This window comes from Xiphias gladius, chromosome 3 (assembly GCF_016859285.1).
Source record: "Xiphias gladius isolate SHS-SW01 ecotype Sanya breed wild chromosome 3, ASM1685928v1, whole genome shotgun sequence".
NCBI classification, from domain to species: domain Eukaryota; kingdom Metazoa; phylum Chordata; class Actinopteri; order Istiophoriformes; family Xiphiidae; genus Xiphias; species Xiphias gladius.
Genome location: NC_053402.1, coordinates 15,749,199 through 15,772,224, shown reverse-complemented (window position 1 = coordinate 15,772,224; position 23,026 = coordinate 15,749,199). Strand labels below are relative to the sequence as shown.

Genomic DNA, 23,026 nt, shown 5'->3' with positions numbered 1-23,026 from the left:
TCACCACCATGACTCTGCCAAAGACAAGCAGTTTGAAAATGGGTCAATAAATGGAGGAGTGGACTGTCCTCATCTGGCTCCCATTTATCCTCCCAGTTCTTTCATTTCTTGGTTTATCATATAGCTGTTGGTATACCTATGGTTTCCCCGTCACTGGCAGCTTGCCCCACTTCATCTCACCTACACATGCACTCACACAAAATGGCACACACTCCAAAACAGAGTTAATAAAAAGCCAATGTCAGCACTTTTGGGCAATTTAGGCATGTGTACACAGAATCGAAGATGGACCCAGATAAAATGTATATTATAGCCTATTTTTTTCATATTTTAGTTTTAACTACAACGGATGGATGAACCCTATTAAGTCTTCATTCACCACCGGAAAGTCTAATATGGTCATCCAGAGGAAAATCAGTGGCACTGTTTTCATAAGTGCGACATTTAAAGAATCCATCTCCCTCTCCCTCTGAGGAACTGTGAGAGAGAGGCGACCCGGGGTCCTCCATAAATATTTGATAAGCACACATTACTTCACCAGCTGCATGCCGAAATGAAAATAAAGCACTTAAAGCTGGGCTCATACCCGCTTTATTAAAAAGACTGGCGGAAGATGAGCCATGTCCTGACAGACGGGAGGGGAGATTGATGGAGTCAGCCTGCCACCTCCACAATTCAGCCTGACAATCAGTAGGCTGCAGAGGACTAAAGAAGCGGAGGAAGAAGAAAGAATGATTCAGGAGGCCTTTGCTATTACTTTTTATTTCCTAAAAGTAAGACTTATCAATAAAAGTCTTGCTTCATTGAGCATGACTTTGGCAGTTTCACACAACTAACCTGTGACTAATTTTATGACGTCTAGCATGTATCGTCAGACGATGGCCACACAATTTAACACCAGGCTGAGCAGAGGGATGCACATTTCAACTGGCAGAAAAGAATTTGCTGAGTGCTTCACAGTCACAGAACAATAGCTGATAATGCAAGTTTATGAACACGCAAGTAAATAATGGCCATAAAATACAACACTGCTGTAGCTATGTCATCAGCAGTCGAATGCTCACCACGTCGATGCAAGATTAAGGTCTACAAATAGAAAAGGAAAAAGGAACCGAACTAACAAAAAGTAAGCCTGTTAGCCTGTTTTACTGAGGTTGCTTAATGGAACACCAGGCACACTTACAGAAAGTAATAAACGGTGAGAGAAATACAGACACGTAGAGAGATGAAGGCCCAGGGAGGAAGCAAGAAAGCTAAGGAATGCTCAGTTCAATGGTCTGTGTGTGTATGTTCATGCATGTAAGTACGAGATGAGAATGTGGTATGTTAAGCACAGCCACTGAGCTTGTCATGGTAGATCATAAATAAAGCATGCACCATTGAGGTACAGCTTTTTGTTGCTGTGCAGCTTTCAGCTGAAGCAACTGAACATCAGGTCTACTGCTGCCTATGTGTAACTACCTAGCATACGTGATATGGCTCATCGTGCATTCAACGAATCTGTTCCAAATGGACATGAGTAGGAGAGGGACAGAGGACAAACGGGACAGGGAGGGAAAATAAGGATTTTATTCAAGGCAGACTGAGGCATATTACAATCCCTCCCACACTCGTATCAAGGCCAGGGCTGAGCCATGTGGTCAAATTCACACATGAACACAAGAACATGCACCCACACAGAGAGCCCAGTCAAGGTGTTGCACTGGGCTGCGTAGGACAACTTCGGAGTTTCCGTGGTAACTGAGAACAGTTGGCTGTTGTTTCTGCTCCTGACAGCAGCAACCCCTTAACAAAGTCAATGAGGAGGAGCTCTAACACACCACAGATAGACAGAACAGAATAAAATGTCTCTCTCCCTCCGAAGTGCTGCTCTCCCCTCTCTGCGGTCAACCCCTCTGTCTCTTTTTTCTGAAATCTCTCACTTTCTCGCTGGTATGGTTGCCACGCATGGACAATTGCACAAACACACACTCACACACCATTTCTTGCTTTTGACCGTGGGACCAAGTAATGACAGGGCTGCAGGGGGTGGGCACTGTGCCAAGCTACACACCACTGCAATCAAATCGTCTTGAGAAAGAGTGAGGCAGAGACAAAGCGAGAGGGTGAGATACAGTTTCAACTGCAATTAGCTTTCAAAAGAGTGGATACAAATAGGGACATTCATTATGCAACTAGTGTGTTGAGTAAAAGTCTGAAAATTGATGTGTGGTCAGCGGCCACAGACTCCGATTTGTGTCTGTTGGGAAAAATAAGCTGGCTGCAAAAATAGGTTGTTCCACTCATCCAACACCACATCTCACGGTGTAATATGTCTGACACCCATATGCCCAGAAGACACTAATGAACAAGCCGCATGTCATATACTGCAAAAAGACTTTAGGAGACTTTAATCCGTGGAGGTTAGTGTCACCATATGCAAGAGGAGGCTAGCTGCTGCCATTATTTAGGCCATTAACTAACCTTCCACTGAGCGAGAGAGTGCAGGGGAGCAGAAGAGTCCCAGATCTCTCTGAGCATGCGTTTACATTCAGGACAGTGCTGCAGGGGCAAACAAGCTCCTCCATCTGCCCTGCTTGGGCTTCACCAAGTGGTTTCCAACAACAACACGTGCATTCTCTCTCTCTCTCTCTCTCTCTCACACTCTCACACACAAACACATAAACACACAAACACACACACACACACACAATGATGGAGAGGGAGGAATGGCGAGGGACTGTTTAGGATACAGCAGATAGGACAGGAGCGAAAGAGACTGGAGATATGTATGACCTTTAGGTTTAGATTTACAGGTCAGTTAAGAGGCGGCAAGGAGCAGAGCAGTTGGTCTTACGGGAAGAATTTACATACATTATCACTTGCAAAGCTCCAATGATAATTGATTGGAACTTGTGGGGTTGACAACAATGAAAACATTCAGCTTACAGTAGCTGAATACGAATTCAAGTCATTGACAGAGCTGTCTACCTGTGTGTAAGCCAAATATTGATATTGATTCTCCACCGCTTTTGTGCACGTGTTCATTAAATGCATAAAGACAATCCCTACAGATCAATCGTTGGCTCAAGTGGAGAGCTCATATTTGGCATCGAGATGTAAGATGTAATTTGAGTATCTGTTTTAAAAGACTTGCTCCGTATGTATCACCGCCAAGGGATGCAGAGTGGCTAGAGTTCGACAGCCACTAGGAGAGCTAGTGGGCTGCATTCAAGGAGAAGTGAGCTGTGCTTTGACACAGCCTTCTGTTACAGGCCGTATGAAGAGGGGAGAGATCATGAGTTAGGACAGAGGAAGGGAAAGAAAGTGCTCTGGAGATAAAAGGAAAAGGAAAGCTAAAGCAGGAGCTGTGAGGTTGAAAAAAAAAAATTGGGAGAGGATTGCATGGATTAAAAGCGAGAGAGAGAGTAAGGAGCATGAGACTGATGTGGGAGGACTTAGCACAGAGAGGTGCAGAGGAGGAAGCAAACACACACACAAAAACACACACGAACAGATATGTCAGTCTCAGGAAGGGCTGACAGCAGAGGGAACAGCATGACAAGATTAATGGCAGGGTACAGTATCCTCCACCGATTTGCGTCCTCTCTGCTGTTCGCTACTCATGCTCTCTGTGAATGACTGCAGATGGCAGAGGGATGCACAGGCCTGGAGAGAGCCATGATAACTGTCATTAACTGGGAGTGAGAGCCCAGGAGGATCACCATGGATCAGCATTACAGGCCTGTCATGTCCGTCCCACTGCAGCCCGGGCAAGGGCACACTGATGGAAAGAAAGGGTGGGAATATTAACTTTGTGATGGACATATCTTTCCACTTAATTTAACAGATTAACTAACTACACAACCAGCTCATTTTATTCAAAGGTGCTAGGAGCAGCATTTAACATCAATAATTCATTTATTTCAGACATGATTATAATTAATGTAAACTCAGAAAATTGCAGAGGAGACTGGTAGCCTCTACTGTCCTCTGTTCTGCGTTTTGCAATGTGGCTGCGATCTGCTGAATTGGGTAATTATTATGCAGCACAAAAAGAATTAGAGTTACTATTCTGCACAAATGGAACAAAAGCTGTTCATCGTTTATCACATTGGCAAACAGACGGTTGAATGAATGAATGGAATGAAAACATGTTTATCCTCTTGAGCCAAGTAGAGGAGGAAACTCCTCTGGAGGAAACCAGAGGATTCAAGGGTCCTCTTTGCAACAGGAAGCAACACAGTTTGGTACTAAAAGGTCAGTCCAAAATCATATCGATGTAGTCAAGAAGCTATCAGAAATTGTCCTTTTACATTTTGCAAAGCAACTACACTGCAACTAACTACATTACCCTATTACAGAAATTAAAAAATACAACCGATGAAACTGGATAAGTTAATGAAACTGATGGCTGTTCAAAAAAATGGCATAACTGACTGTTTTGGCACTTGTGTGTTTAGGCTGATAAACACAAATGATATGCATGTGTAAACCATATGCATACAAATGTACACTTGATATGACATTTCAGCCCGAGTGTCATGATGCAGACAAAGCTGTGCGCGCGTGCGCACACACACACAAAGAAAAACTGAAATTCAAAAATATACCTGAGCAAAACCAGTTAGTGTGGGCTATGCAGGCTCCCATGCATTTATTATTTTTTATGTTTTCCTGATGCTACTGTAAGGCACATACTCCCACTCATACACTCATCCACTGAATTCAAACACTTTCCACCCAAATGTCTTCTTAGAGCCGTCCTTCTGAACACGAGAACACGCTTGCATGCATGTTCTTTTCCTTCCTGTTTTTTTTTTTTTTTTTTAAATCATCATCATAAAACCTCCCTAAAATCAGTCCACTAAACCTCAACCTTGCTTCCTAGCCAGCAAATATCTCCGCTACCATTCACCACCATTTGAGGTGTTGCTAAATGGCTCTCAGGGTGCTCTAGCATTCAACCTGAAATGATAGAGAGCTCGGTGGCTTATTAAATACTTCACTCTCTAAAACAAACAACCATGCAATTGCACACGCACACACACACACACACGCCTTCAATGAGTGTGGCATCAATAAACCCACATCCCCCACATCATCACACAGAGAGTACATAGAAGAGACATAGATGGTTCCCCTTGACTGCTTAAATCCACTTCATTCTTTTTCTAGTTTCCCCCAGAGGCAGACTTATGTAACCAAAGTGCTTGGTGTTACACATGGAGGGATGAATAATCAAATAGTCAGCGGCGGCTGGCTTGTACTAACCCAGTCAGTAGGAAGAACTCTGAGAGCAAGTCAAGATACCATTTTTAACGTCTTTCCTCTCCGGCATCACGGCCACCTTGGTTACAGCCGGCAGTCTTGTGTCCATGTGCATGTGAGGACACGTGTAAGCCCTCCTGCATGTGGAATCTGCATTATGCATTATGTTGTAGTGTGTGTGAGTGATGGAAAACGTGCGTGTTATTCTGTGTCTACATCACGATACCATCTGTAACATGCCCGCTGGCTGCCACTGCCACCTCCAGGCATCAGCAGAGACTGCTGAAAGACAGTCTCCCAGAGTGCTGCATTGTCAGCTTGTTGGTGTATCAGTGATGTCATCCAGGTCAGTCTGTCTTTTGTTGCCCTGGTGGTGACATGGTGCACATTAATTCCGTGCGTAGGATGCAGCCGGGTTTCCAAATAGCTACCCTTCACACATTGACATCTGCTCCCTCTCCTGATGGGAGAGCTCTCTGTGGTGCTGAAGCAGTAGCAAGCCAGGTGCTTGCCGCAGTTGTCATTGGTGCAGAATGCCACACACACTGGGCTAGTTTCCCCCTGGCCGAAGTGTTCAGGATAGTCCTGCAACAGTGTGTACGTCCCTGCTGACGGCTTATATAATGCCGTGCAATGTGCAACTGACCTGAGACCCACAGTTGTTTTCCTCTGTCTGGGCGTGTGCTTGTGCATGTGTGACTGTTTGTGCGATTGTGTGCAGAGGTAGAGCACATTATGTTCTTACATAGCCCAGGGCATAGGGAGGAAGTGCAGCTGCGCAGCGTGGCTTTAGGTGCTGCTGAAGTTCAAACACTGGCTGAATTTTAGATTTGATCTCGAATCAATACGGCAAAGCACTCGACTGGACAGCCTGGTTAAAATGGTCAAACAGTTTGCTAAATCCAAAATGGGGGAATGGTGTAGCATTGGTGGTGTTTATCCTCCCATCATTTTTCACATTGTTTATCTTCTAGCTGGCTGACCACAGTCCGAGTCTTGTGATATTTACTCATCATAAAACAATGATTTTTCAGGTCAGATTCAGGTCTTTTTGGTTGGAAATGTAAATCTATTTTATTCATCTACTCCCTCGCCTCAAATACATATATTCAGCAACTACAGGTGATTGAATGCTGTTCCTCCCTGAGTGTTTCCCTGCCCTTTAAGGGACTCTAGCATTTCTCTGTCCTGAGCACTGGCCATGAGATTGATTGGTTCCTCGTCACACGCCCCCTTCCATCACCTAGGCAACATTGATTCTCAGTCCAATTACTGGTAAGGAACAGGATCGCTAGTGAGGTGCTATTCCTCTGAGAAATTTACATCATTATGATAGGGGAGTGACGATCCAGACCTCGTCGTCTACTCCAGCTACAGACAAGCTACATGCAAATGCCCACTCATGCCCCACTGTCCACCTAAAATGAACCAATCCCGATTGCATATGCTGATTCCATCCTGACCTGTCACTGAGGCTACTCATTCTACTACCATTAACTGAGGAAAGAACATACGAACGTTTCACTGCACATTCCCGAGGAAAAAAATTTCTCAAACCTGTGATCTCCCCCAGCAAGAAAATACCAAGACAATCAAATTAGGAGATGCCCCAGACGAGCCACGGTTCGCAGGCATTTTACCCATAATTCAGCTGGGAACCATTTATCTTGCTTCAAATGAAAAGGTTGCACTCCTCTGGCAGGTTTGTATCATATTCTACTGCACAGAGCCAGAGAAAGCCAGCTCAACACAGTCCACACTGATAACTGCCCCCAGAACTGTTTTCCCAAACATCTAAACACTAAACTGATCTCTGTTTCTCTTTGCAGTACATCTTAAAGGTGAGCATAACAGTATCTGTGACAGTTCAAGCATTATCTATCAACAAATCTTCCAAAGCTGGCATATCATATTAGTGCACTATACCTATATAAGTCTTATATTACAAGTGATATTGAGATTTGTGTATTTATCGAAATGTTGGCCGAATTTTCACATCCAAAAAGATTTGATGTGATAGGAAAAGCATCCGCTCTAAATATAAAAACGTACTCATCATTTACTTGCTATGGTGCTTTACCTTAATAAAGGGTCAGACTGATGTTTAAGATTGAGGCTCTTTTTGTCCTACCATGTTGTACAGTGTTGTTGCATTGCAAAAGGACGGCATACCTCATGTAAATAACCTATTTGACTTTACATGCAAGGCCACTTTTAGTGTCACATTCCGACCGAGGAGCAACAAAGATTAGGGACACTGAATGAGAAGTGAAGAGAGTCACAGGAAGATCGAGAAGGGTGGAATAATTACACAAAGAAGGATCAGAGATCACCGAGAGTGTGCAATTTTGGGGTGGAGAGATAGAGCCTGAAACTTGAGAGCCACTGGGCTCACTGTCATTTGTATTCTAAGCACACAATGACCATCTCAGGGACTTTTCTCAGTCCTGTTTACATTTGCACACAGTCATTTATTCTGCTCTAATTCAAGTCCTCACACAGGCTGTCTGCACGGCCATGACCTCCTTCCCACTGGTCCCGTAGCACTGCAGCAGCAACCGGGTTCTCCTTTGCCAAGGATCACCCCGCAACCTAGAGGATGATTAAAAACTGCATCCAAAAGGGCGCAAAGTACCGCAACCTCACACAGCAGAGCAATGCACCTCTGTCAGCAGGCCACCTCTGTAATGTTGCAGTCAGTCACCACACACACATCCTGACAACAGCAAACACATACAGTACATACATGCACACACTCGGCTGCAGTGATGTACATGTGGGACTATGCAGATTCACTGCAGACACAACTTTTAACCCTCTTGTCACCAAGCTATAAGGGAGTGACTGAATGTATAGCATCCATGCCTGAGCTATTCTTTTGAGGTTTAAGCTCACTGTAGTGGTGATGATGATGATGATGTTATTGCGCCGCTGCTGCCGCTAGTGAAAATGATATATACAATGTTATAGCACCGAGACACAGTGTATGGCCTTGCATCAAACCCCAGACACAGAGGAGAGCACTCAGCCCGATCGTGACAAAAAAAAAAAACATCAAAATCACAAGCAGGTCTGCAGCGAATGGATAAAAGCCCTCATTTCAAAAGTCATTCACCGGTTGCACCCTTACCTGTGTCAAAGTGAGAGCTGAAGGCAAAACTGGGGTTGAAAAACGCCGAAGACATGACAATCACATGTAGGGCAAAGACCATCCTCCTCGTCGCGTTGCAGAAGACAGCAGAAGCCTAAAAACAAGGGGGTCAAGAATAAATTCCAGACTCAGGTGCATTCGAGATTCAAATAACCTGCGGTAGAAGCAATAATGCGCAGCAGTTTTATTCCATCACACCTCACAGAGAGCCCCCCGAAAATCCAGCTCCACCTTTTAGCCCGACCGGATTTGGAGACAGATGTTGACGGTCATTTCCATTTTACTACATCTGTTGGTTGACCTGTTTGACAACAATATCCCGGCTCGCGCCCTCTTTCTCGTGGCTGCTATGCTGGGCAGGTTTAGTGCACCTACCAGGTCACCCCGGTGGAACGCTTATCCGTTATTTACACCGATTTCACACACTGTCAAATCTTGACCGCTCCGAACGTTTGGTAACATCCCGTTTGCGTCCCTTTCAGCATAAACCTCTGTTTGCGCCTTCCCCCGCACTACGTGGAGCATGCCGGGTGCTCGCAAGGGGCAAGCTGATTCGTTTTAAAAAGATGCGTCGGTCAGCGATGCGCATTTGCTTTTCAGCTTTGGTAGAGAAAGACTGCGCGACATTTTGCACCAGTGTCAAGCGAGACTTCGTATAGAGGCACTTCCGTTTACGGCTTTCAAACTAAAAACTCAATTGCGTAGCACAAGGCCGTTTTTCCCTTTTATTTTGAAGACAAAATCCGCTTGATTTCCGTGGTGCTCCGGATTTCTCTGGCACACCTGACGGCCATTTCTAGAGGAATCTTGCGAGTGCCCGTGCGCGTGCTGCGCGGTCGTTGAAAACCGAAATATGCTTCAACTGAAATTGGGAAGGCGGGCGCCGCCATACCTCCCATCCCGGCATCCTTGCCGGGTACGCCCGCGGGGAGGCGAAGAAGGGACGCGGAGGACCAGGCTCCGCACAGACCAGCCCCCCCCAAAAAACAGCCGGGCAGGCTTGCGAGGCCAAAAACACATTGTCCGCATAGGCCCCGGGGGCCCTGGTCAGCGGGGAGACCGCAGCCTTGGGCCATCAAAGGCGTCTCCCGAGTCCCCCTTCGTGGCCGGATTGTTCCGTTGCTGTCGAACAACCCCGGCCGCGCCGATGGTCAGGTGATTGGCGGAGGCGGGAAAACTGAGCAGGGCGACTAGTGGACAGGTGGGGGATGGCAGCGACGGCGTCGCCATGACAGAACGCACTGATGTCGCTAGACTGTGTGTGTCCCTGCTAAACGTGACAATTGAGAGGCCGGGGGAACAAAAGTAATAGACTCCGACACCGTGATTTGAGAAGCACTGGCCGCTTTAACTCTACTGCGTTTCATAAGGAAACAAATCTGTACCGACCGCGGTCTGTACATCGTGGAACTGCCAGAGTCGGCAATCGCTTTCTACACGTGCTGCCATTGTGGACCATTTTGCTGTCCACGGTGATTTACTGCATACGTGCGTCTTTTCAAAGCATCTAGAGTTCGGGTGCTTGAATGTGCACGTTCCGTGCTTTCCACTGAGCGCAGACACGCGTTGGTTTGCTGTGGCCGAACTGGATCATGCCGGCCTTGTGGGCCGAGTTTGTATCCCTGCGCTACTTATTCTTCCCGCGTTGTCTGTGCTGTTGATTCGCGTGAACAGTTTGTTCGGACCGACTCCAAACGCACAGAGCCCAGATAGGAGGGACCATGCCCTCAGTCATCAGGCAGAGATCCCCTTTCGACCAAAGTCGGTCACAAATGAGCGTTGCTCAGGCTATATTGCTGTTACACTTCCTAAATTCCTCATCCCCACGTCTGTCCCCTGCCTGTCCTGTCCTGTCCTGTCCTGTCCCTCTCGTACCCTCTCTGTCTCTCACGCACACTGATGTTTGCTATTTGCCCTCTGCTGGTCGTCAGCAGTAAAGCAGACAAAGCGATTGCATAACTATCACCCCATTCTCTCAAGCATCAAAGTAAAACTAAAAGTTCCCTTAAGATTATAGACATCTACTGAATTGGGTTGTTCTATGCACTAGTTCACTATTACAAATGTTTTACATTTTTTTGATTTATTTGGGGGATTTGTTTATTTGTTTAAATCTTGATTTGAGAAGTAACCTCATACAATTGCTCAAGCAGTCTGCAATGTCGTTTCCAACCTATTTCTTGCACATGATGAAACATTTATTAGTTCGACTTTGTGTGTTTTAATGTGGACAGTGTTGTTGTTCTGTTGAACGCACACTAGAGAGCAGCACAGGATCACTATTAGAAAAGCACAGCGGGAACTTTTGCTAATGGAAGAACTGTAAAAAAACAGACAGATACATGCACAACCCTAGATTTCGAAGATGAGGGCTCATTTTTCAACTCCTCTCTTTAATCTGCAGGATGCACCAGCAGGCCTCCTGTCTTTATTTAGCTCCATGTAAATTAACAGGTTGAGTGTCAGCTCCCCGTACTGGAGACACACTGGTGTTTTAGTTGTGAGCATTTGGACAGTAGTAGATTATTTAGCCTGTCTCATTTTAACTTGTGGAAAATGTATGAATCACAAAGACGATTTTTGTTAACTCGTAAACCACTAAACCGAGGAAATGTAAAGATTCAACAATTACACAAATGTGGATGTATGGCATGGGTATATATTCGGTATACTAAAATAAATAAATAATGAATAAATAGTATCTGATACTGTTGAAAAAAAACGTTACTTACTATGAACTGTGCCCTGCTCATCGCTAAACACTGTTTCTGGTGTATATATGACACATGACAAAAACCACTATCTTGAGCTTAAAACCCGAACCACACATCATCTTGTATGATGTATGAGTCTGAAAACACTCCTCCACGTATGGAATGGGGATCTGCAGACTTCCAAAGATAATATGAAGATTTATGGTCATGGATAAAAGAAGTAATGAAACGTAAGATTATTGGTATGAAATCATCTGCGGATGTGACATGAAACCACGTACGAAATGTTTTTCATTTACTATGGAAAACTCTGTAAAGTGTAAAACATCTCATCACTGCTCTAACATGTAAGATATTCTTCGCACCCCTTTTTTTTTTTTCAGGCATGAACCTTTGACTCATTTATTCTTCTGTGTATGTTGACAGATGTTGATGCAGTGATAGTGCTGACCCAGACGCCTGCTGTCCACACAGTTTCTACTGGACAGGAGGTTATGTTCAACCGCAACACTGAAAGATACGACAGTGCTTCTGTCACTTGGTATAAAAACGCTCCTGGTGCAGCTCCTCAGTTTGCTCTAAAGGTTTTCCTCGGTGACAATTCATTCAACTTCAGAACAGGATTTTCCACCGACCGATTCAACTCTCAACCACATTCAAACCTAGATTACCAGTTCATCATTAAGTGGGAAAAGGCAGGAGACTCTGCTGTCTGTTACTGCAAATCATGGAACAACATCGCGAAGGAGTTTGTATCACAGTGATTTACACTGTGTCAAAAAACTCCTCACCCAATATATTTGTCTTGTCATATGTTGGCTGATGTGAAATCACCAAAACCAGTGCTCTCTGTAAAAACCACTGTATTTAATCTCTTTTATGAAAGCTGTTTACATGCTAATCTTTCTCATCACGTGGTCTTCGTTTATATTGCCGGCCTTTGGTTGCTAAACATCAGATGGATTTTCATTTTTAGTGAAGCATCACCTCTCTACTCCTCCCTCTCTTCCTTCCCACAATGCACCTGCAGGCCTCCTCTCCTTATTTATAGCTCCATGCAAACGAAGAGGTCAATTGTCAGCTATCATTTGGTGAGATATAAAGCTTGTGTTATCTGCAAAGCCAAAACTTATATTCCGCAATGGATGTCCACTGTTCAAATGTGAAAACATAATCTGTTTGATTATGGCGTTTATATCTTTTCCTTTTTCTGACATTTAATTAAACTAAACATCCGATATCTAAAAATGGACCTTGAACTCATGAATCTCATTCTTTTACCACTTGACATAGGCAATAATACACGACTCTGAAACTGCTGGCTGATTGTCTCGCATCATCTATTTCACCCTGTAACCCTGAACTGTGATAAATCAGATGCCATAATTCTCTCCACTGAATATGTGAGGCTAACAAGTCAGGAATGTCATAGACCACACTATGATTAGAGTAAAGACTTTCTGCCTGTTATAAAAATGAGTGAAACCTTCCTGCTTTGACACTCCTGGAATTGTCAAACAGGCTGAAAGAATTTTATAACCAAAGCTGCTCCTCCTGTCAGTCTCTCAGTCTCAGTGTTGTATTAAGTTGCTCCTCCAGCACCTCCTCCCCTCATCCTCCAAAAACCCTCTGATCTGTCAGCAGTGAGCTCACTTTCCAAGCTACAAGGCCGTTCTCAGCACACACTGACAACATGCTGGGGAACCCTCTGCACTCTCATCACCGCTCTAACGTGTAAGGAGGCCGACTTACTGCGGCTCTGGCCTCGTGCTGGATTCGTCGCTCCGTGTGTTCCTCTTGACTCCGTGTCATCTTGTTGTTTCCAGGTGTGAGTGGTGTGTGACGGCGGTGACACAGAAGCCTCCTGTTGTGACGGTGAGGAAAGGAGAGACGGCCGCCATGGACTGTGTAGTTTATTAGGTGGTGAGGATGATGTGAAGAGGATGAAGGAGACTCCGCTGACACCGTCTTGATTGCATATAAAGGTTTATGACAAAGAAGTACAGCGTCAAATCGAGCATCTGCAGATCTGCTCGTGAGAGGGTGGGAAGCCAATGAACCACTCTGAAAATCAGCCTTGACCACGGACTCTTAAATAAGGCAGTTTTTTTCCTAAGAAATGTCACTAACCTTTTGGTTTCAATCACAAAGCATTAACTCCCTTTTCAGACTGGGAGGCATCCCCTGAGGTCCCCCCGACCTAGGGGCCTCTATGAGAACATATAAATTTAGCTCGGCATATTTAACCTTACACCTCAACTGTATCATCGCTCTGTGTGTTCCTCTTGACTCCGTGTCATCTTGTTGTTTCCAGGTGTGAGCTGTGTGTGACGGCGGTGACACAGAAGCCTCCTGTTGTGACGGTGAGGAAAGGAGAGACGGCCGCCATGGACTGTGTAGTTTATTAGGTGGTGAGGATGATGTGAAGAGGATGAAGGAGACTCCGCTGACACCGTCTTGATTGCAATTCCTCAGTTTGTACTGAGATGGCATCATAGCTGGAGCTCCGTAGACTATGGCTCTGGCTTCTCCTCCTCGAAATTCACATCTAATCATCAGTCGACATCAGATTATCGTTTGATCGTCAAAAGTGTAGAAGAGGAGACTCAGCAGTCTGTTACTGTCAAACGTGGGACGGCTCTGTTAGTGAGGTCATATCACAGTGATTCACACTGTGACAAAAACCTCCTCACTAAAGACTGGTTTTTGAGAATCTTACACATCTGGACTGAATGTGAAGCAATGAACCAAAGCCCTCTGTCACTTCCCTACATACACATTGAGAAATATATCATTTTTCCTCCCAAATCCTCAGCAGTAATATAATTACATTAGTCCTTCATCATGAGACAGGCCCCAAATAACAGGAACAGCTGATAAACAGATTCCTTATTTGTTTACTATAAGTCAGTACAGTTGGGATTAATAGGAAGCATGTTCTCTTGGTGAGATGAGTATGCAGAGGAATAAAATACTGAGATGAAACGTAAAATTAAAATCTGTTTAGAAAGTTGTTTATTTCACATATTGACATGGTGAGACCTCCATAACACAAATCTAAAAAAACAATGGCTTTTTAAATAAAAAGATAAATAGAAATTAATCTTGCATCACTGTTGGAATAGATAACACTATAATCAAATAACATCAGCAGTATTCCAAACACAACAGGGAGATTCATTGCTATGAACAATATCAGCTCAATAAGGAAAAATCAGTTGGAAGTGTGCAGCAGCGTTGACTGAGTTTTAAAAGAGAGGAGGACTTTGGCGATTAGAAGAAAGGTGGAATCCACCAGAGTTTAGACACCGGTGCCCGGTGGACGAAACCCAGAAGATGGAAGAGGAAACCTCTCAGTTGAGACACCTGAATCATCCTGAGTGACGAGGTGGGGATAGGAAGGTGGTGAATTGTGCAATTGCAGGTCCCAAAGACAAGAGTGACAGAAAAAAAGGGATGTTTAAAGAAAAGCGTCCGAGGACGATTGGCGAGAGGAACGCGGCCAGAAACAGCATTGGTGGGATATGGTGATGTCAGAATTGTGAATGAAAGGGATTTTGACAGTGTGAAAGTGTAGTTTGGAGCGAGAAAATCAAAATCCCAACAGAGAGAAAAGTGAGAGGGAAAAGATCTTCCTTGTTGAACTTTTGCCAAACCAAAAATGTACTATGTAGTAAATTTATGAATGTAATGTGAGTTGAGTGTTGAACCTCCTCCTCCTCCACTTCTCCTCTCCTCAGTGTCTTTATAAGCTTCAGTCTCTCTTCTCCTCACACTCCAACCCTGCTCACCTCTCAGCTGGACAGTGAGGGACGTTTCCACCACACACCGACAACATGCTGGGGACCCTCTGCGCTCTCATCACTGCTCTAACATGTAAGATATTCTTCTCACTCCTTCTACAGCCCATACTTTCAGACATGAACCTTTGACTCATGTATTTTTCTGTGTATGTTGACAGATGTTGATGCAGTGGTAGTGCTGACCCAGACGCCCGCTGTCCACACAGTTTCTACAGGACAGGAGGTTGTTCTCAATTGCAACATTCAGAGATACGATGGAAATTACGTGCATTGGTATAAACAGGTTCCTAATGGGGTTCCTTTTATTTCCTGAGATTTTATCATGGGAACTGTTGACCCAGCTTTGGATCAGGGTTCTCCTCAGACCGATTCAACTTTAAAACCTCATCAAACATAGATTACCAGTTCATCTTAGGCGGGAGACTCTGCTCAGTGTTTCTGTCAGACATGGGACAACTCTGCTTCTGATTAACACAGTGACAAAAACAAAAAAAGTGAGAGACTCACAACAGATTTTATGAATTCAGACCCAATTCAGACAAGTCAAACTAAACTTGGACCAAAACAAGAAAAAAAATTCTCTACAGAAACAAGAACATTTGACACAAGTGCAGCAGGTTCCTGGTGGGGTTCCGCAGTTTGTTCTAAGAAGTCAATATACTGACAGTTCACCCAGCTTTGGATCAGGATTCTCCTCAGATCGATTTGACTGTAAAACCTCGTCAAACGTAGATTACCAGTTCATCATTAAGAGGACAGAGGCAGGAGACTCTTCTGTCTATTACTGTTACACGTGGGACAACTCTGCTTCTGCAGCTGTATCACAGTGGTTCACACTGTGATAAAAACCTCAGGGAGAGACTCACTACAGATTTTAATACATTCGGACCAAAAAAGAAGACAAGGAGATTAAAAATTCTGGAACAAAACATTTACGAATGCTGAGCAACTCCTTTTATAGAGCAGAGTGTTTTGGAAAATAAACAGACTGATGAAGGGAATGAGATGCTGACAGTGAAAGTTGGTCTCAACAGGATGTTTCAGTTCCACTCCCCCCGTTAGTGAGAGTCAGGAGGTTTTTGTACAGCCATGTGTACAAACTGAATCACTGTGGTATTCGGACCAGGCACCAAGCTGATCGCGACAAGTAGGTACTTTTTAACTGATCTCAGAACAAGAGAGATTTTCTCTTTCTATATAAAAAAAGGATAGAAAATAATCATTGTATATGTTATTTCTTGTTTATAAATTATAACATGGTGTTCAGTGAATAATAATTTTTTTTAAACCACTTTTGCTTTTATGCCAGACTGGGTCTTTGACAGAAATATTTGTAAATGATCATAACATTTGAATTATTTTCTACAAATGCTCCACGGTTTGTTGGTGGTTGAGTCATTTTTAACAGGTGGCCAACCTTTTCAAGAATGCACTTATTTGTTTTCACATCCTGTGACGTATTTAATCTTTGCGAAACCATTTTAGTTGTGTTAGATGATCTGTCAAGAGTATTTTCACCACAGTTCCAATGCTAAATCACTGAGTCTGTGTTGTTTAGTTTAAGGATAGTTTTGAATTTATCTGAATTTTTTATTGGCTGTTTGAAATCTTTTCTCTGTTGGTTAGAGAGACACCAGAAAACTAAAGTGAGGACTGATGCGAGATAATTTCTCACCGTGAATTTGTTGGACACAAAAACTGACTTTATGAATTTTTCCAGAATACAAAAATTACAGTCTTAATGATCCTGTTCTTAATTAGTTAGTGAAAAATGTTATTCAAACGAACTCTTCTGATATGTTAGGTGATGATTTCTAGATGGTTTCTTAGTTTTAACATGCTTTACTTAAATCTAATTATAATCCCTTATTCAACTAATAAATTACCCTGTTACTTTCATTCTTTGTATTAATAATTAGACTCTCAGTCATTTCACTAATGTCCTCCATGTATTTTCAGGCTCCAGCTTCGCTCCTCCCGTCCTGACAGTCTTCCCTCCGTCCAGTGCTGAGCTCCAGTCCAGCAAAGTCACACTGGTCTGTCTGTCCAGTCAGTCTGTGCCTTTTGCAGATGTGACCTGGTCGGTTGGTGGGAGTCCAGTGAGCAGTGGGATCTCTACCAGCGCCGCTGTTCGGCAACCGGACCAGACTTTCCAAATCAGCAGCTATCTGGCCATCCAGACCTCAGACTGGAACATGGATAAGCTTTACACATGTAAAGTGTCTCTGGGCTCCCAGACTTCAGACAAAAACATCAACAAGTCACAGTGTCCCACTGAAGAATAGCAGAGGAGCAGAATGACCATTTCAAATCTGCTTCTTTACTCTTTGTGCTGTTTGCTCATTACAAGGTTTACATGTTAGAAAAGATGTTTCTGCAGGCTTGTAATAAATGTTGGGACAGTTAGGTGGAGGTGTTGTATCAGCTTTGCAATTGCTGCATTTTCAAAAACTCAAAAAAAAAACTGAAAAAAAAAAAAAAAAATTATTTGTATTTATTCATAGTCATGGAAACATTATTTAAATATTTATGTTCTAAACATTTTGTAACCTTGACTAGATTTTATATATCTCACCAACAGTCACAGTTTAAACACGACAAATTGTTAATTCTTAGTTAAATATGTACAGTATATTTAAATTTGGAAACATACATAGTTATAAGTGGTACACTTGTACAATAAGCACAACAGAGATATTAATATAACTTTATCTGATTTTAGTCACCTCCAACAGTTAAAATGTCAGAAAAATCACATCCAATGAGAAGCAACTGAAACTGAGTTTTCATCCTCCATCAGTGAAGCATCACCTCTCTACTCCTCCCTCTCATCTTTCCCAGGATGCACCTGCAGGCCTCCCCTGCTAATTTATAGTTTCATGTAAATGTAGAGTTCAAGTGACAGGCCTCTGTAAAATAAGAGGAAACTGTCCCTGACTGGAAACGCACTGCTGTTTGATTTATTAATATTAAGTCAATCACAGACAGTTTGCCTCTAATGTGTGTAACTTATGTTCATGTGTGCAGAGTCAAAACGTAGATGCTGCACTTGATGTCTCCTGTTAAATTTTGAACAATATATAAATGAGATGAAGCAAGTATAAAGATTCAAAATTGTTGTATTAGCGTGTAATTGCTGCATTTTTAATAATTCATTCAATGAAATAAAAACATTTTGATAACAACAAAAATGTTTTTTTTGATTTGTATTCATGAAATCACCATTTAAAATATTGCTATTTTACTAGCAATGATTTTAAAAATTACCAAAAAATGTTTTAACTCATGTTCATCTCACTCATAATTACAATTAATTCAGAATACATAGATAACAGACATATTTCTAGGTCACCTTTACAGAAATATGTATTGATATATATAGATTTAGAAAGCTATATTTTATTTAGTGTACATTTGCAATAAAAGCACAACATAGAGCAAAACCTAATATCTCTTTATCTATTTTTTTCCTAAGAAGTGGTTACAATGTTAGAAAAAACAGAAAAGACGAGTAGCACCTGAAACTGAATTTTCATCCTCAGTCAGTGAAGCATCACCTGTTTACTACCCCCTCTCTTCCTTCCCATAATGCATCAGCAGGTTTCCTAGCCTTATTTTTAGCTCCACGTAAGTGATGTGTCAACTATCATTTGGTGAGATACAATTTGTGTGTTATGTGCAATGCGGAAACATATTTGCAAAGGATGTCCACTGCTCACATGTGAAAACTTCGTAACTAGACTGAGTTGATTTTCTTATTCAGAAAGTTTAATTAAAGCAAATATCTGTCATTTAAAAGATGAACTCATGAATCCTATGAATTAAGTGCTTGGTTTAGAAAAAAATACACAACTCTGAAGCTGCGGGTTGTTTTACTCACATTATCAATTGCACATCCATATTTTTTCACCCTACAAAGACTGTCATTATTAGATGCCATAATTCTCTCCAATGAAGAGGAGAGGCTAACAAGTCGGGAATGTCATAGACCATACTTTGATTAGAGTAAAGACTTTCTGCCTATTATAAAATGAGTGAAACTTTCCCGGCAAGTGTCAAACAGGCTGAAAGTATTTTATAACCAAAGCTGCTCCTCCTGTCAGTCTCTCAGTCTCAGTGTTGTATGAAGTTGCTCCTCCAGCACCTCCTCTCCTCATCCTCCAAAAACCCTCTGATCTCTCAGCAGTGAGCTCACTTTCCAAGCTACAAGGCCGTTCTCAGCACACACTGACAACATGCTGGGGAACCCTCTGCACTCTCACTCTAACGTGTAAGGAGGCCGACTTACTGCGGCTCTGGCCTCGTGCTGGATTCATCGCTCCGTGTCTTCCTCTTGACTCCGTGTCATCTTGTTGTTTCCAGGTGTGAGCGGTGTGTGACGGCGGGGACACAGAAGCCTCCTGTTGTGACGGTGAGGAAAGGAGAGACGGCCGCCATGGACTGTGTTGTTTATTAGGTGGTGAGGATGATGTGAAGAGGATGAAGGAGACTCCGCTGACACCGTCTTGATTGCATATAAAGGTTTATGACAAAGAAGTACAGCGTCAAATCGAGCATCTGCAGATCTGCTCGTGAGAGGGTGGGAAGCCAATGAACCACTCTGAAAATCAGCCTTGACCACGGACTCTTAAATAAGGCAGTTTTTTTCCTAAGAAATGTGACTAACCTTTTGGTTTCAATCACAAAGCATTAACTCCCTTTTCAGACTGGGAGGCATCCCCTGAGGTCCCTCCGACCTAGGGGCCTCTATGAGAACATATAAATTTAGCTCGGCATATTTAACCTTACACCTCAACTGTATCATCGCTCTGTGTGTTCCTCTTGACTCCGTGTCATCTTGTTGTTTCCAGGTGTGAGCGGTGTGTGACGGCGGTGACACAGAAGCCTCCTGTTGTGACGGTGAGGAAAGGAGAGACGGCCGCCATGGACTGTAACCTGGGGACTGCTACTGACAGTTCAGCTCGCTGGTATAAACAGATCCCAGGAGGAGTTCCTCAGTTTGTGCTGAGATGGCATCATAGCTGGAGCTCCGTAGACTATGGCTCTGGTTTCTCCTCTCCTAAATTCACATCTGATCATCAGTCAACATCAGATTATCATTTGATCGTCAAAAATTTGGAGGACGGAGACTCACCAGTCTGTTACTGTCAAACATTGGACGGCTCTGTTAGTGAGGTCGTAAAACCAAAACCTCCTCACAGAACACTTGTGCTTTTTGACCTGCTGAAACGGATTGAAGCTATCAGGCCATGTTTTTATGTAACCTCTGATTACTTACATTAAAAAAAAAAAGATTTTCAGAATTCTAAATCTTTATTCTGATTCTCACGCAAATCTTTACTAGTGGTACAATAGTTACCTACGCTACGCTATGTGTACAGGCTTTAACAAAATGGAACTGATGGAAGGGACACCAGCAGGACACCAAAAACAGCAGGAATAACAACAATATCACCTACTTCCCCAAATATTATGAATAACAGCTTGTTCTTTCACACACAGCTGAAAAGTGAGCAAATGAAAATGTTGCATGTTTCCAGACAGATCATCCAGATGCTGAGATTTATGATGTTTCCAATAGATTAATCGGAATAAACTGAATAATTATCCGACATCCTGACTTTTATATGAATTGTAGAAAACTTTGTAGAGAATAGTGAATAGAGAACAGTGTAAAACTGGAACTTGAAGTGACATTTGCATTTACACCACGCATTGGACATGATTCAGTCCAATTTTACATTAAACTATAGACAAAATAACATCTGATCTATGTGATTTCAGAACTGGATTTGACACTCAGTACTTTGCAAACATTTCCAAATACCATATGAGGATATGTTTATGAGCAACAGAAGTCATGATGTATCTGATTTATGAATGAAAACTGTGTTGAGTGTTGAAACCCCTCCTTCTCCACTTCTCCTCTCCTCAGTGTCTTTATAAGCTTCAGTCTCTCTTCTCCTCACACTCCAACCCTGCTCACCTCTCAGCTGGACAGTGAGGGACGTTTCCACCACACACCGACAACATGCTGGGGACCCTCTGCGCTCTCATCACTGCTCTAACATGTAAGATATTCTTCTCCCTCCTTCTACAGCCCATACTTTCAGACATGAACCTTTGACTCATTTATTTTTCTGTGTATGTTGACAGATGTTGATGCAGTGGTAGTGCTGACCCAGACGCCCGCTGTCCACACAGTTTCTACAGGACAGGAGGTTGTTCTCAATTGCAACATTCAGAGATACGATGGAAATGGTGTCCAGTGGTATAGACAGGTTCCTGGTGGGGTTCCTCAGTTTGTTCTAAGGCGTCACTATACCGACAGTTCACCCAGCTTTGGATCAGGGTTCTCCTCAGATCGATTTGACTGTAAAACCTCGTCAAACGTAGATTACCAGTTCATCATTAAGCGGACAGAGGCAGGAGACTCTGCTGTCTATTACTGTTACACATGGGACAACTCTGCTTCTGCAGCTGTATCACAGTGGTTCACACTGTGATAAAAACCTCAGGGAGAGACTCACTACAGATTTTAATACATTCGGACCAAAAAAGAAGACAAGGAGATTACAAATTCTGGAACAAAACATTTACGAATGCTGAGCAACTCCTTTTATAGAGCAGAGTGTTTTGGAAAATAAACAGACTGATGAAGGGAATGAGATGCTGACAGTGAAAGTTGGTCTCAACAGGATGTTTCAGTTCCACTCCCCCCGTTAGTGAGAGTCAGGAGGTTTTTGTACAGCCATGTGTACAAACTGAATCACTGTGGTATTCGGACCAGGCACCAAGCTGATCGCGACAAGTAAGTACTTTTTAACTGATCTCAGAACAAGACAGTTTTTCTCTTTCTGTCTCAAAATGATAGAAATTAATCCATTTATATGCTACCTGTTGTTTAGAAAATTTAAAATGTTCTTCAGTGAACTATAGATGTCTTTGCAAATCTTTTTAAGCAAAGGAAAGACCTGTGAATAATCACATTATCTGAAATATTGAAAATGTTAAATAAATAAGTTTTAACATTGCAAAACCCTACATTAAATGAAGTGTCAAGCGTACTTACATTGTGACATCAACAGTAAATTATTGTTTGCAATGTTGATTTTCGAATCTTCCAAATTTTAGGGATAATTTTGAATTCAACTGAATTTCATTTTGACATTTCCAAATTAAATATTTTTTAATCTTCAGTGGTTTGAACGAAACACCAAAAAAGAAAATCGAATGGTGTGCCTTAATTTGTCACAATGACTGAAATTATTTTATTAGAAATTTGAAAGACAGAGAAGGTGAATTTATGAATTTGTTTCCAACATCCAAATTATTAAAAAGGAAGGTTTTTAAGTGACTATTTTTTAAATACTGGACCACTACTCATATTTTAAGTGATGATTTCTGTCTTTTCTCTAATTTAAAAGTTTTACTTCATCAATGTGAGTTTGTTATGTCAGATCAATCAATAAATGAATCTGTTACTCTAATAATTTGATTTTTTTTTCACTAATGTCCTCCATGTATTTTCAGGCTCCAGCTTCGCTCCTCCCGTCCTGACAGTCTTCCCTCCGTCCAGTGCTGAGCTCCAGTCCAGCAAAGTCACACTGGTCTGTCTGTCCAGTCAGTCTGTGCCTTTTGCAGATGTGACCTGGTCGGTTGGTGGGAGTCCAGTGAGCAGTGGGATCTCTACCAGCGCCGCTGTTCGGCAACCGGACCAGACTTTCCAAATCAGCAGCTATCTGGCCATCCAGACGGCAGACTGGAACATGGATAAGCTTTACACATGTAAAGTGTCTCTGGGCTCCCAGACTTCAGAGAAAAACATCAACAAGTCACAGTGTCCCACTGAAGAATAGCAGAGGAGCAGAATGACCATTTCAAATCTGCTTCTTTACTCTTTGTGCTGTTTGCTCATTACAAGGTTTACATGTTAGAAAAGATGTTTCTGCAGGCTTGTAATAAATGTTGGGACAGTTAGGTGGAGGTGTTGTATCAGCTTTGCAGTTGCTGCATTTTCAAAAACTCAATAAAAAAAAAAAACTGTGATCAAAAATTATTTGTATTTATTTGTAGTCACGGAAACATCATTTATACAATAATGATCT

At 42.7% G+C, this 23,026-nt stretch overlaps 3 protein-coding genes across 4 annotated transcripts in view; 2 read left to right on the top strand and 1 right to left on the bottom strand.

Moving 5' to 3' along the window:
• aatka (apoptosis-associated tyrosine kinase a) overlaps positions 1-10,290 on the bottom strand; it is a 37,864-nt gene extending 27,574 nt beyond the window's left edge. The window contains exons 1-2 of one of the 2 annotated variants that reach the window (XM_040123855.1): positions 9,294-10,290; positions 8,381-8,495 (exon numbers count right to left, since the gene is read on the bottom strand). In XM_040123855.1, the coding sequence (XP_039979789.1) occupies positions 8,381-8,495; positions 9,294-9,308 (130 nt within the window). In that variant the 5' untranslated portion in view covers positions 9,309-10,290. Of the gene's footprint in view, positions 1-8,380; positions 8,496-8,599; positions 9,267-9,293 lie in introns of those variants that run through there. The other variant, XM_040123856.1, reaches the window with a different exon arrangement.
• Positions 10,291-14,794: 4,504 nt separating this feature from the next.
• Positions 14,795-17,342, top strand: LOC120788244 (immunoglobulin lambda-1 light chain-like). Its single transcript, XM_040123864.1, has 5 exons — positions 14,795-14,991; positions 15,077-15,201; positions 15,536-15,735; positions 16,031-16,065; positions 16,878-17,342. Exons 1-5 carry the CDS (start codon positions 14,952-14,954, stop codon positions 17,201-17,203), a joined length of 726 nt encoding a protein of 241 aa, XP_039979798.1. The 5' UTR covers positions 14,795-14,951; the 3' UTR covers positions 17,204-17,342.
• Positions 17,343-20,889: 3,547 nt separating this feature from the next.
• On the top strand, positions 20,890-22,911 carry LOC120788245 (immunoglobulin lambda-1 light chain-like). The gene is made up of 4 exons (XM_040123865.1): positions 20,890-20,989; positions 21,075-21,411; positions 21,695-21,729; positions 22,452-22,911. Exons 1-4 carry the CDS (start codon positions 20,950-20,952, stop codon positions 22,775-22,777), a joined length of 738 nt encoding a protein of 245 aa, XP_039979799.1. The 5' UTR covers positions 20,890-20,949; the 3' UTR covers positions 22,778-22,911.
• Positions 22,912-23,026: the final 115 nt, after the last annotated feature.

Bases quoted from the DNA above. Each gene is read 5' to 3' on its own strand.
- LOC120788245 (XM_040123865.1), top strand. From the start codon at position 20,950: ATGCTGGGGACCCTCTGCGCTCTCATCACTGCTCTAACAT. The intron at 20,990-21,074 runs GTAAGATATTCT...GTATGTTGACAG, and splicing joins TCTCATCACTGCTCTAACAT to ATGTTGATGCAGTGGTAGTG. The intron at 21,412-21,694 runs GTTCACACTGTG...CTGAATCACTGT, and splicing joins TCTGCAGCTGTATCACAGTG to GGTATTCGGACCAGGCACCA.
- LOC120788244 (XM_040123864.1), top strand. From the start codon at position 14,952: ATGCTGGGGACCCTCTGCGCTCTCATCACTGCTCTAACAT. The intron at 15,202-15,535 runs GTTCCTAATGGG...CAAGTGCAGCAG, and splicing joins ACGTGCATTGGTATAAACAG to GTTCCTGGTGGGGTTCCGCA. The intron at 15,736-16,030 runs TGTATCACAGTG...CTGAATCACTGT, and splicing joins GACAACTCTGCTTCTGCAGC to GGTATTCGGACCAGGCACCA.